A 13,098-nucleotide genomic window follows, 5' to 3' on the forward strand; every position below is an offset into this window, starting at 1 on the left:
TATCAGTAAAAGAATTGTAAAATTCAGAAGTGGTTTACATTAGACTTTGGAATACACTATGAACTTCCCTCATTAGAGCTGCCATCATATGAGTGGTTAAGATTGTTTAAAGAATCATTCTATTTGACCCTCAAATATAACAATAACAAATAAGTATCATTGTTACTAGCTAACAGATATAGAATCTAAGGCTGTGTGTCCATGAACTGGAATCTGACTTGAACTCATTTTCTGGTTTCAAATCACAGAAATAATAATAGGATAATAGGGACATCTCAGAGAGATTTGAAATGTACATGCACTTATGTGCAGTTTACCTAACTCACATGTAAATGATGCAGAATTGATTGGAATTCACTAATGGGGACCCCAGGATGACTTGCTGGGCTCTGTATTAATTAGGAAGTCATACTCATGTGAAAATAGTGACTTGAGTAAGCAGAATACATACGAAATTCCTACTGTGGTTGCAGGGGGAAAAAAAACTTCATATGCTTTTGGAAACTACAATAACAGGAAGTATTTGGAAGAAAGTTTTGGCCTAGAACTACACAAGGAAAGTACAGAACTAGAGGATATTGTCACCAAAGTTTTAGACTGTTCTGGCGATTTTAATCCTATTGTTTTATTAAGATTATGAGACTAATTTAGCTCATATCACTTAGTTTTATTAAACCCTAATAGGAAGTAGCTTTGAAATATCCTATTTCAACTTTCATTTATTCATTTCACACATTTATTGAGAATTGCCTTCAATATGCCAAGTAATGTATTAAGCATCGGGGATCTGGGAAAGTGCTATCTATGGTCTTCATATAAACTTACTTCTAGTGTGAAGAACCAGGAAATAAATTATATTCCCTTGTAACACTGTAGGTTAATACTGAAATGTATACAGCACATGCAGCTTTGGAGAGGTGAGTTATGTTTTTGAATCATGTGCATTGTGTAGAGAAAGTAAACATTAAGGAGTAGCTCTTAGCCTAACTCTCAGATTCAACTTGCAATGATTTTCCCTTTCAACTGCCTTAGCCTATTAATTGAGAAAAGAGTAAATTTCATACTCTATTATATGCATTCTTCAAAGAGGTAGAACTCTTGATTTTTCTGTAGAATAATAAAACAAGTCCTCTTGTGTCAGAGAAATGATCTTACTAGGAAAGGCAGTGTTTTTTTTTTTTTTGTGAGGTATATTCATTCATGTAAGAAACTAGCAATGCAATTTTGTATTTTGTGCAGTGTAATTAGATAAAAAGTGAAATAGGAAAATACTTTTTCACTCAAAACATTTTCTTAGTGCATATTAGGCATCAAGGGTAGATAAAAAGGGAAAAAGAGAATTGCCCGAGGCCTACTTTTTACATAATCATTTCATAGATGCATATTTATTTACCAAAGTGCAAATGCAAATTTCCATGCCACCTGCAGTGATGCAGTTTGAGGAAATATCTACTGTAGACATGTAAGTAAAAGCAGCACATTAGAAAGCACAGGTAGTACAAATTTAATAGTTTAAAAGTATATTTGGTAATTTCTCCAGGAGATGGCACTGTTGAGTTTACTTCTTTTCAGACAGTAAGACAATAGACCATTCATCTTTGTCACCCAAACAAAGAAATATTCGTTTATAGCCCCTCTTCTCCCTCCAACTAATCACATGCTACTGGAACTGACTGTCTTGTGATCTATTCCATAGTTGGCATAGATTAAAAATTAATCTATTTAAAAAATAATCTGACACATAATAGTTATAGAAAAGGTACAAATTGTTCACCAGTTTTCATCAGCTGTATCTTGTCAGTCCAGTAGCTGAGAACTTGAAGGACATTCTGCTGATTGTCATCCTGTCCTGAAGACATTCAAAAACTTTTCACTTCTCACTCTGGTTGTTTGAGGGAAAAATGTAAATTGGAAGATGTTTTGTTTGCAAGTTAACTTGACCAGTATCTTGATTTTTATTTTGGGTTGGGTGCACTGCAGCATTTTGCTCTCCAATGACTAGAGTTTCATCTGGATTTACTGCCAGCTTAAAGAAATCTTTGGTGGCTTTCTTTGGGGTGTAACGTTTTACATATTTTGAATCTATTTGTTACCTTTTCTACTGAACAACTTCTAGCATTTAGAAAGAATGGAGTCGGTAAGGTTAAGGATTCAGAACTGGTTTTACCTGTGCTGCATGTTGTAGAAGTTGTGTGCGCAAGTTTTTGTGGTAAAGAAGCTGTGGTAAAGGGAACCGTGTAGGGATTTTATTTATGGGAGGAAGGGTACCATACAGGACTCTTATTCTGGAACCAAACTTATTCAATGCACTCACTGCAGGGTTGAGGCACTTTGGTAAATAAATATGCATATATGAAATAATCATGTATAAAGTAGGCCTCGGGCAATTTACTTTTCCCTTTTTATCTACCCTTGATGCCTAAGCAACGTTCGAAGTCCAGGAAAACCAATAAACAATTCCGCCTTTGGCCTACCTCCCTGCAGAAAAGGAGGGGCCAGTGAGGCCAAACGTGGTGGAAAGACTTTTCTTGTGGCTTGCGTGAGTCATGGGTGTCCTTCTATCTGCCTCGGTAGGATTTGGCCCACACCAGTTCCCATTCACCTTGTCAGCAAGTCTGCAGCTTCAGCAGACAATGGGCGCAGCAGTGAGCCCGGGTTAAACCTGAAGCACCAGTTCCCGACGAAGCCCCCTTTTCCAGCTGAGCGAGTTGAGGGATTCCTTGAGATTTCCCAGCGCTGCCTCAACCAGGGGAATTTTAGGAGTGTTTCTGGGGGAAAGGGGGGAATTACCCAACCCCAACTTGAGGATGTCAGAGGAGCAGCAAGGAGTCTGAGCACCGCGGAGCTGGGGGCTTCACGGGAAGGTGGGGAGAGCTCCTACGCGAACTCTGGAAGCCGGAGCCCGGAGACGCCGTGCGAGGGTGGGGAATGACCTCAGCCTTCTCTGCCACGTTCCAGCCAATCAGTCCCGCATCTTGGCATCCGAATCCAGGACCCCCGAAGCCGGAGACGACGCGAGCCAATGAGGAGTGGGCCAGGGAAGAAGGACAGGCGGCCAGCCTATGCGGGCGGAGAGGCCCGGCTGCGCGTATCCAAGGAGCGCCAGGCTCGGGCTCGGGGGTGTGGCGCAGCGCCGGCGGGGGTGGGCGGGCGCGCCGGGTGGCAGGTGTCAGCGGCGTCGGCATTCGGCGGCGATGGAGCGGCCCCGGGGAGCTGCGGACGGCCTCTCGCGCTGGCCCCACGGCCTCGGCCTCCTCCTCTTCCTGCAGCTGCTGCCGCCGGCGACCCTGGGCCAGGACCGGCTGGACGCACCGCCGCCGCCGGCTGCGCCTCTGCTGCGCTGGTCCGGCCCCGTCGGAGTGAGCTGGGGGCTGCGCGCGGCCGCGGCCGGGGGCCCGATCCCCCGCGTCGGCCGTTGGCGCCGCAGCGCGCCGGGCGAGGACGAGGACTGCGTTCGGGTCCCAGACTTCGTCGCGAAGCTAGCCAACAACACGCACCAGGTGAGCGGGCGCCGGGCCCGGGCGTCGCCCGGACTGTGAGGTGCCGCCCCTGGCCCCTCGCGGCTGCCCGTCCGCTGGCGGAGCCGGCCCCGCTTCCTGCCGGGCTTCCCTGCTAGCGCGCGGCGAGGCTCCGCTGAGCAGGAGACCCCCCAGCTGCGGCTGGGAAACTGCGGCGGGCGGAGTCGGCTTGGGCTGCGGCCCGCGGGGCTGTGTTTCGTCACAGGGGAGACAATCTCAGACTTTCATGGCATTCTTTTTTTTTTTTTTTAAGTTGTCAAAATATATCTTGAGCGTCGTTGTTTCCTGTCTGTATAAATAATCAGATCCAGTAACACCGACCAGAAAGCTGGAGGAATAATTACCTCTTAAGTGCTTGCAGAAGTTGGGCTGCGCAGAAGCAGAGGTGTGTCCTCTCTGGATCAGTACTTTCAGGGTGGCGAGGCAGTGGTGAAATCCCAAAGCAGTTGTTAGGTCACTGCGTGTATTTTAATAGTTAAAGGAACAAGCATGGAAATTAGATGACATTGAAACAGCTATAAAACAACTTCCTTGCTCCTAAAAATTGTTCAAGTTGTTTTTCAGGATGCAGGCGCAGAACCCTAGAACTTGACCCAAAATGACCTTGAGAGGCTGGCAGAACCAAATGTCCCATGAGTAGAACTTGAGGAATAGGGTCTCTTAGACCTATATTAGAAGTGAGGGACGTCTTCACCAGCTGCAAGACAATCTAGAATTATCCACAAGTTCCACCTGGATTGACTTCCTGGGTACAAACTGTTCCACCAAGATTCTGAGTCACAACCAATCATGTCTCTGTTTCCCCCCACACCCGGGGCTGCTTGAATTCCTTGCTACAGGCGGATCAGGGAGACAGATTTGAGAATCCTTCTGTTTCCTTCTTCTGTAAACATTTTTCTCTTTGCAAAAACAGGTGCCATAGCATTGACTTCTATGTGTATTCAGCCACCAGCCCTTGCTAAGTTACATTCTTCATCATCATCATCATCATCATCATTTTGCAGTATGGGGTTGAGCCCACTCATACTCCTTCACTGAGCTACATTCCCAGCCCTTTCTATTTTATTTTGAGACAAGGTCTCAGTAAGTTGCTGAAACTGGCCTGAACTTATGATCCTCCTGCCTCAGCCTCCCAAGTAGCTGGGTTTAAAGGCATGCACCACCATGCCCAGTTCAGTCACACTATTATTTATGTGGTCTCTCTTCAAAATTGACCGTCCATTCTGGTATTGAACTCTGCTAAGGATATCTGTATTGTGTTACCACAAGATTTCCAATAGCTAAGAAACACATTACAGATATTCTGTTTTAAGCCAATTCCTGGTCAAAAAAGACTTTCAAAATTGTGGCATTTCTGTCTGTGGGGACCAGTAGCTCAACCTTTAACACACTACTGATTGAGAAAATTAAGTACAATTAATTTTGTACCAAATTGTACTTGGTTCTTGCTTAAGTGGGGACCAGTAGCTCAACCTTTGACACACTACTGATTGAGAAAGTTAAGTACAATTAATTGTGTACCAAATTGTACTTGGTTCTTGCTTAAGTACAATTTGGGCATTTTCCTCATTTTTTTTAAAGATTAACAATTCTTGCAACCCACATTTGCAAAATGTATTTTAAACTCAATATATTTTCTCCCTTATCCTTGCTTCTTTCCAAGAGAATTGCACATGGAGACAGATGGGTGGCTGATGTTCTGGGTCTGCACTTTTCCTTGTTTTACCGCATTCCGTTTCAGTATCAGCTGAGCCACCGCATCTTCTTGGCCTATCTTTCTGGACCACTCTTGGTCTCAGATCTGGGGGCATGAGTCACTTGAAGTTAAGGCACAAGTATTTAAGGAAAATGTGTACATTATAAAGCAGTCCAAGCAGCAGCTGTGTTTAGGTAGGGAAGCTAGTGCTGAAGGATAGGACTGGTTGGATACAGATAGGATGGAATGAGTTTTGGGGAACCTTCCTATTTGATGAGAGAAAAAAAAAACTAATTATATACACTTCTTTTTTATGGTGGGGGGTTGAGAAAGACTTCACAAGATTTATGCTTAATTTATTTGAGGACCACATTTTCCTTGGGCCAGCCAGACATAGCATTCTCACACCATTTTTCAGATTCTTCTTTTGTGGTTGACCTATCTTTAGATCTGCTGCTACTTCTGGATTTATCCTTTAGTCAACAGTTTTTGATTAATTCAGATTGCTATAGCATTTATAATATATTGATTCCAAAACAAGAGGTTGTGGAAATTGGCTCAGAGAGAGCTAAAACCATTCATTCTTCAAAGTCCATGTGTTCTTTAGTTTCTTTAATTTCCCTCTATTTCTTACATTTTATTTAGCTGCTGTTTCTGATTTTTTTTTTTTTTGGCTTTTTTTTCCTTCAGTCTTTTTCAGCAACCTTAGTTAAAATAGCTATTTTTGCAATTGTTACTCATCCAGCTCTTCTTCAGAGATCTCATTCTTTTTGTAATTTGTGTATCTGGTTAAAAAAGGGGAGCCTTTGTCTGGGTGCCATGACACACACCTTTAATTCCACCAACTCTGGAGACTGTGGCAAGAGAATCACAAGTCTGAGGCCAGCCTCAGCAACTAGCAACTTTGAGAGACCCTGTCTCAAAAAAAAAAAAAAAAAAAAAAAAAGATTAAAAGGACTGGGGACAGTGATAAAGCATCCCTGGGTTCAATCCTCAGTACCAAAAAGAAAAAAATGATTCCACTTCCTTGATCAAGAATTGTTATATAATGGTCTGTTCTGCTTTTCAATTCTATATTTTTAGAAGTCATATTAAATCATCCTGAACAGTATTGAAGAGATCTAGTATTCTGGGATCCTTTGTAAATGGTACAAAATTAAAGTATCATCATGACTTTTTAGCACATGGTATACTTTTGTATAGCTAGGAAAGAAAAGTGCCATTTTTCCTATATAATATTCCAGAATTCAATTCCCAAGAAAAATAAAAAGTTCTTGATTCTCATTTCTTATAACTTGATGTTGTTATTTTCAAGCCACATTAATTTATATAATCCATGTATATGAATGCCCTCCAAGGGCCCAGATCTGGTATTGGGTGGGATTACCAATTTACAAAGAAAAGATAATTCAGACTGGAGAATTAAAGCCTCAAAGGTTTTAGCAAGCTTCCTAGACCTGTTTCTATGGCTCATGAGAATGTATTAGCATATGACTAATGTATTTTAACATACACATTATTTTAACTAATTTATTTGCTTTCTTAAGAAAGTAACAGATTATTCTCTTTGCCCAAGCCCTCCTGTTTCTCTCTAGGTTTCCTTTCATATTCTTTCTTTTCAATCTTGAATTTAAGTCTATTTCAAATCTATTTAGGGATTATCTTGCACAGCATATATTTTTCATGTAGAAGTCAATGATTAAGTACTCTATTTTGGGATTTGAGGGAGGAGAGGGAAAGGCTTTTTCAAACTATAGTGTTATATAAGAGATTCTTAAGAAAGAAAGTGGAAATCAAAATACTGGCCATTACTAAAAACAGAAGACAAAAGGAATGACAAGAAAATAAAGAAAAAAGACAACTGATTCTACTTTATCCAAAACCAGACTTCCTAATTTTGATCTGAGGGTGTGACATGCCATGGAAAAGCAGAAGAGCATGGGACAGACTTTGAGGCCAGCCTGTCAGCATTTCATTCCTGGCTGACCTGATTAGCTGTGTTAACTTGGGTGAATTACTTAAGCCCTCTCTGTGTCTTAGTTCCTAATCTGTAAGAGTTCTTAATTCATAGGATGGTTGTGAGAAATAAATTAATGTATGTATAAAATACATTAACTCATTGAAACAATGTCTGACACCTAGTTAGCACTGACTAAATAGCTGTTATTTTCAGGGATTGTTCATAAGTGCTATTTTTCTGAGGTTCAGTGGTCTTCTTTTTGCCTTTAACACAAAACTGTTTTCAGGCTACACTTTTAACTGAATCTTTCCTTCCAGTGCTTGGAGTGTTCACAACATGTATAACATTTGTATGTGAGAGAAGTTGAGCAGGCCTCAAAGATTTTATTAATGTTAGTTGCTAAATTGGGTTGCTTCAAAACACTCTCCCTATAAACACCCCTTTGAGGGTAGGCATGAAACTTTGTCTTAAAGAAACAGTTGAAATGCCTTGGCCACAGTTTCAGGATGGTGGCTGACATAATTTCCTTACTTCTCATTCCTGTGTACAGCCATTCGACAAATTCCTGAAAACTTTTTAAACCTACGATTAGTAAAGCTGGGAACTGTTGCTCATGCTCTCTTCTCCCTCTGCTCCTGTCACTAACTACTTCTTTGTAACTTCCCAACTTCTACCCCAACATCAAAGCATCTGGTTTCTTAAATAAACAGGCCCTGTGGAGAGGCTGTGTTGTGTGAGCCGTCAGCTCAGGGAAGAATGTGTGTGTTTGTTTGCGGCACTGGCAGGCTGAGCCCGGGCTGACGGAACTGAATGTGCCTGTTGGCGGCTTCGGGGAGCTGCTGCTCTCAGCCTGTTGTGGATCACCAGGCCTTTGTAACACCCGGAAATCTGAAGGTCAGTGCCTTTAGCTGCCCCGGAACTTCCTATCTGCCTCATTCATTCTAGAACTTAGCCCATCTGCACGCTCCCTTCATCAGCACCCCACTTCCACCTTCTAGTTTACTTAATCACCTCTTGAGGCCTGTTTCTTCCGTTCATGTTTGGATCAAGGCCTAGGAATTCTGGAGGTTCTCCTTCTTGGTCCTGTTTGAGTTGAAAATCCTCTCCCATTCAGTGTACTAGTCAGACCTTTAACCCCAAAGGGATGTTCAAATGATGTGTGCATCAGGGATGCCATTATGAGCCATCAGCAGATTTGAGGACATCTAGTTTCTCTGGGGAAAGATTAGTCTTCATCTAAGGTTTGGTTGAGGTGAAAATAGAAAGCTAGCCAGGTATGTCAAATGGCTCAAGGGGAACACAGTGTAACAATTAGGTAAGTTCTCTGCTGGCTCCAATATTTGGCTTTGTGTACATTGATTTTTAATTAGAAATTCAAGTTTTATCTCTGCTTATGAAAATTAATTGAAAGAAGGCTTATGTTCTGGTTAGTTTCTAATGGCTGTTTTCTTTCTGTAATAATGATAATAATAGGCTCTCCGCCCTGCTGTTGTGATCTGCTCTTTCATGTCAGGTTCACAGAGGCTGGTAACAGTTTCTTCTTGCACTCTGCCTGCTTTCAATCAGCTCTTCTTAACAGGCATCAGACTCCCGGTGGGTGACTGCAGAACCTCTGCTCCCTAGTTGGCCTGTTCGGCTTGTGGGAGCATCTCATGCCAGGCGGTGCACAGCCCCCAGATGTAGTGGTCAGCCAGAAAGAACATTCCCTCTTTTGCCTTCCTTCCTACTCTCACTCCCCCTCAATTTCTAACTTTACAGAAGATTAACTGCATTTTTGAGGCTGGAGAAATGAGGCTCAGATATTTTATATGATTAGGAGCTAATGTTTAAGGCAGATGAAACCATCACATTTGACATGTAATTAGCTTTAGAAAGCAATATATGGTAATGGTTTCAAAAATATTATGAAATACGTATTGCATTTGTAAATTCCTGTTAAGTTTTCAGTTCCCCTTCTCTGCCTTTGTAAGCCGTGTTCCCGTGGCATCTTCTACCACTCTTTTTAAAGAAACTTGGGGCAACTTGTTCCTCCCACTCTGTAGCCTGTAGGTTGGCAGGGCTTGGGAGTAATGGTGCTTGAGGAACAAGCTGATCGATTTCAGTCAGCCGTAGGCAGCTTTTTTGTTGTTTAATGGTGACTGTTGTCAAAGTTGGCTTAGTCATGTGACTTTGAGCCTGCTGGGTTGAATAAGGTCATGACAGACCCTTCCTATCTATAAAGATTGTTAGGTGAATGCTGGACATGTGGGTTTATTTAAGGATTGAGGCTATTTTTCCTTTTCTACCCCCAACCAAGGCTCGGAAAACCACAGTAAAAACAAAATCTTTCCATGTAGAACCTGTGGTATTCTGCTGAGAAAGTCCTCTGTGGGTGTCATTTATTTTCTGTTTTGTGTTTTAGTCTCTGGCCCTCAATCCTCATCTACAACATGAGAAGTTTTAGACTAGCTTTTAAATGGCCAAAAAATTTTTCTGTGATTCATATGGAAGAAGAGGAGGCCAGAGGTTGTGATCACAGTGTTTATTGGTTGATTCCAAATTTAGAAGCAAATTGTGGCTGTTCAGCTTCCTAGTCAAACTTGAATATAGCATGGATTTCACATCTGGGGGTGATTTGTTACCACCTCCAGGATTTGTTGCAGTGAAGCATGAGTATTCTTAAAAGATAGCAGGGATATTTTTTCATACAACTATGAAAGACATTTGTCTCTCATTTTGGGGGTAATAGTTAATCGTTCCTTCTTGGCTGAATAATCTAATGCTAATAAAAGCTACTAGCTTGGATAGTCTAAAAGCAAATCCAATAGACATGTAGCAGTAAATGTGAGTGGTTTTCCTGTAAAGTATTTTGCAAAATACTGGAGCTTTTTTTTTTTTTTAATTCTCACTGCCTGTATGTTTGAAAATAGTAAGCTTACTTTAAGTATACTTACACATAGATACTTAGATGTGATTAGTTGGCTTAATTTTTATTTTTATTTTGGGAGTACTGGGGATTGAACTCAGGGGCACTTGACCACTGAGCCACATCCCCAGCCCTATTTTGTATTTAATTTAGAGACAGGATCTCACTAAGTTGCTTACGCCTCTCTTTTGCTGAGGCTGGGGCTTAATTTATTTTCATCAGGAAAAAAATGTACATTTGTTCCTTCTACGGCTTATGAATACTATTGCTTTTACATAATACTATCCCTCTTACATTTTCTTTTGTTAAGATTTTTTTCTTTTGTATGTTCTGGAAAAAAAAGTGAAGTTTTAGTATTGCATTTATGCATTTGCAAATCTCATTTAACTGTTAGATCATCCTGAAGAACCAACAAAGATTGAACTAAGAATGAAAGTTTTAATTTACTTCAGAGTAGTTTGGAGCAAATGTTTATCTGATACTTGCTATTTGACATAAGGGATTCAAAGCATAGCTTTGTTTTTTACAAATTTCAAAAGAGCTTAATATCCATATTTGAGCCTGGGCTCTGCCGCTTCATAGTTGATCATGGATAATCACTTAACTTCCCTGAATTTTATAGTTGTTTTTAAACTAGAGAAGCAGGCTCTTGTTCAGAGGGTCACATGAGAAGTGTCATACAAATGTCTTGTTAAATATAAAGTATTAGGTAGATGTCATTCACTTCAACACTTCCTGCCATGTACTGAGGGGAGTTCATGCCTGTGCATAAAGAAAGCTAGGCACTGGTGCCATTGTAAGGATTTAGGTGTTCAGAGGCAACTTGCTGGGAGTTTGAAAGATGACAGGAGCATTACAATGTGGTGGTCTGGGAAGGCCTGGATAAAGAGACAGTCTAGGTGTGAGGTGATTCTTAGGGAGATCTGTAAAGGCATTGAGTTAGGAAAATCTGAGACATGCTGAGGGGATGGCCAGTGGACACTATTTTAGGGAAAGGTAGTTGGTGAGGAACATGACTGAGATTTCCACGAAGACACCTAGGGAAGTAAAGACACATAGGGAAGTGAAGATAGCTCTTTAAGGGGGTAGAAAGAAAGGGGACAGTATGGGTGGGTAGTTTGGGACTAGGACCTAACTATCAAAAGTGTTTCAACAGAGCGAGACATGGCGCCAGAGGTGACAATGGGGAGCCAAGAACAGTTGCCCTTTCACAGGCTGGTCATCACTGTGGGCTTGGAAGCATATGCACAATAGGAGAGCAGAATAGAGGGCAGGACAGACTTGAAATGCTAGAGGTTCTGAGGAACACTCCCAGGCTGCTGGACATTATTGAAAGAGAGTGTGAGGGCTGGGGATGTGGCTCAAGTGGTAACGCGCTCGCCTGGCATGCGCGGGGTGCTGGGTTTGATCCTCAGCACCACATGAAAGTAAAATGTTGTGTCCACCGAAAAAATTCTCTCTCCCTCTCTTTAAAAAGAAAGAAAGAGGCTTATTGTTCGGCAGATCGCCCTGCGGCTGGAGTCTGCGGAGCGCACTGGGAAACGACGGGCTGGTGGCGCAGAGATACAGCGATGCTGATTCTGCGGGCTCCTGCCAGCTAGGCATTTGCTGAGCTCGGAGCTGAATTCTGGGTTGGAGACGGGGAAGGAAACGGTCCAGTTCGGTTCTCCACACCGGTCAGACCACGGAGGAAGCCAGCGGCCACCATCTTGGAGAGCTGACGTCACCATCCTTGTTTTTGACTGATTGCAGCTCTTTCAGCTATAGAACAGGTAATTTCAGGCTGACAATTGTCTGAGTCTCGCAGACAAATTGCTCAGACTTAGTGCTAAATAACAAGCGGAAACTGCTTCTTGGAGCCTGCTCCTATCAGAACACGCACCGAGCCCGGAGCGGCGGAGCTCCGGCTACCGGAGCTGCTCTGGCCCAGGGCTATAGAACCCGCGGAAACTGCTTCTTGGAGCCTGCTCCTGTCGGAGCATGCACCAAGTCCGGAGAGGCCGAATTCTGGCTCCCGGAACTGCTCTGGCCCAGGGATAAAGAACCCGCGGAAACTGTCTCTCGGTCCGGGTCCTGCTGAATACTGTGAAGGCCAGAGGGGCGGAGCAGAGCCGCCGCCAGAGCCCGGAACAGGCCCAGCAACCTGCCGGCGTGGTGTCGCGTCGCCCCGGCTAGAGCAGGGGCCGAACAGAGCCGCCGCCAGAGCCCGGAACAGGCACAGCGACCCGCCGGCGTGGTGTCGCGTCGCCCCGGCTAGAGCAGGGGCCGAACAGAGCCGCCGCCAGAGCCCGGAACAGGCACAGCGACCCGCCGGCGTGGTGTCGCGTCGCCCCGGCTAGAGCAGGGGCCGAACAGAGCCGCCGCCAGAGCCCGGAACAGGCACAGCGACCCGCCGGCGTGGTGTCGCGTCGCTCCGGCTAGAGCAGGGGCCAAACAGAGCCGCCGCCAGAGCCCGGAACAGGCACAGCGACCCGCCGGCGTGGTGTCGCGTCGCTCCGGCTAGAGCAGGGGCCGAACAGAGCCGCCGCCAGAGCCCGGAACAGGCACAGCGACCCGCCGGCGTGGTGTCGCGTCGCTCCGGCTAGAGCGGGGGCCGAACAGAGCCGCCGCCGGGGCCCGGAGCAGGCCCAGCGACCCGCCGGCGTGGTGTCACGTCGCTCCGGCTGGAGCGGGGGCCGATCAGAGCCGCCGCCTGCGCCCGGAACAGGCCCATCGACCCGCCGGCGTGGTGTCGCGTCGCTCCGGCTAGAGCGGGGGCCGAACAGAGCCGCCGCCTGCGCCCGGAGCAGGTCCAGAGACCCGCTGGCGTGGTGTCGCATCGCTCCGGCTCGAGCAGGGGCCGAACAGAGCCGCTGCCAGAGCCCGGAATAGGCCCAGCGACCCGCCGGCGTGGTTGTCAAGAATCCCCAACTGGAGTAGGGGGAAAGCAGATCCTCCACCCGCGTCCGCAAGGTAGGCAGGCCTGTGACAGTCTGGCAGAACAGCCCCAGCGGCCTGCCGGCGTGGTAGACACGTCACA

General features: G+C 44.7%; 1 protein-coding gene across 2 annotated transcripts in view; it reads left to right on the forward strand.

Annotated features, from left to right (window-relative positions):
- The first annotated feature begins 3,149 nt into the window (after positions 1-3,149).
- Sort1 (sortilin 1) overlaps positions 3,150-13,098 on the forward strand; it is an 86,633-nt gene continuing 76,684 nt past the window's right edge. For both annotated transcript variants that reach the window (XM_076863113.1, XM_076863114.1), the window contains exon 1: positions 3,150-3,500. In XM_076863113.1, the coding sequence (XP_076719228.1) occupies positions 3,195-3,500 (306 nt within the window). In that variant the 5' untranslated portion in view covers positions 3,150-3,194. The remainder of the gene's footprint in view (positions 3,501-13,098) is intronic.

This window comes from Callospermophilus lateralis, chromosome 7 (assembly GCF_048772815.1).
Source record: "Callospermophilus lateralis isolate mCalLat2 chromosome 7, mCalLat2.hap1, whole genome shotgun sequence".
In the NCBI taxonomy this organism is placed as follows: Eukaryota; Metazoa; Chordata; class Mammalia; order Rodentia; family Sciuridae; genus Callospermophilus; species Callospermophilus lateralis.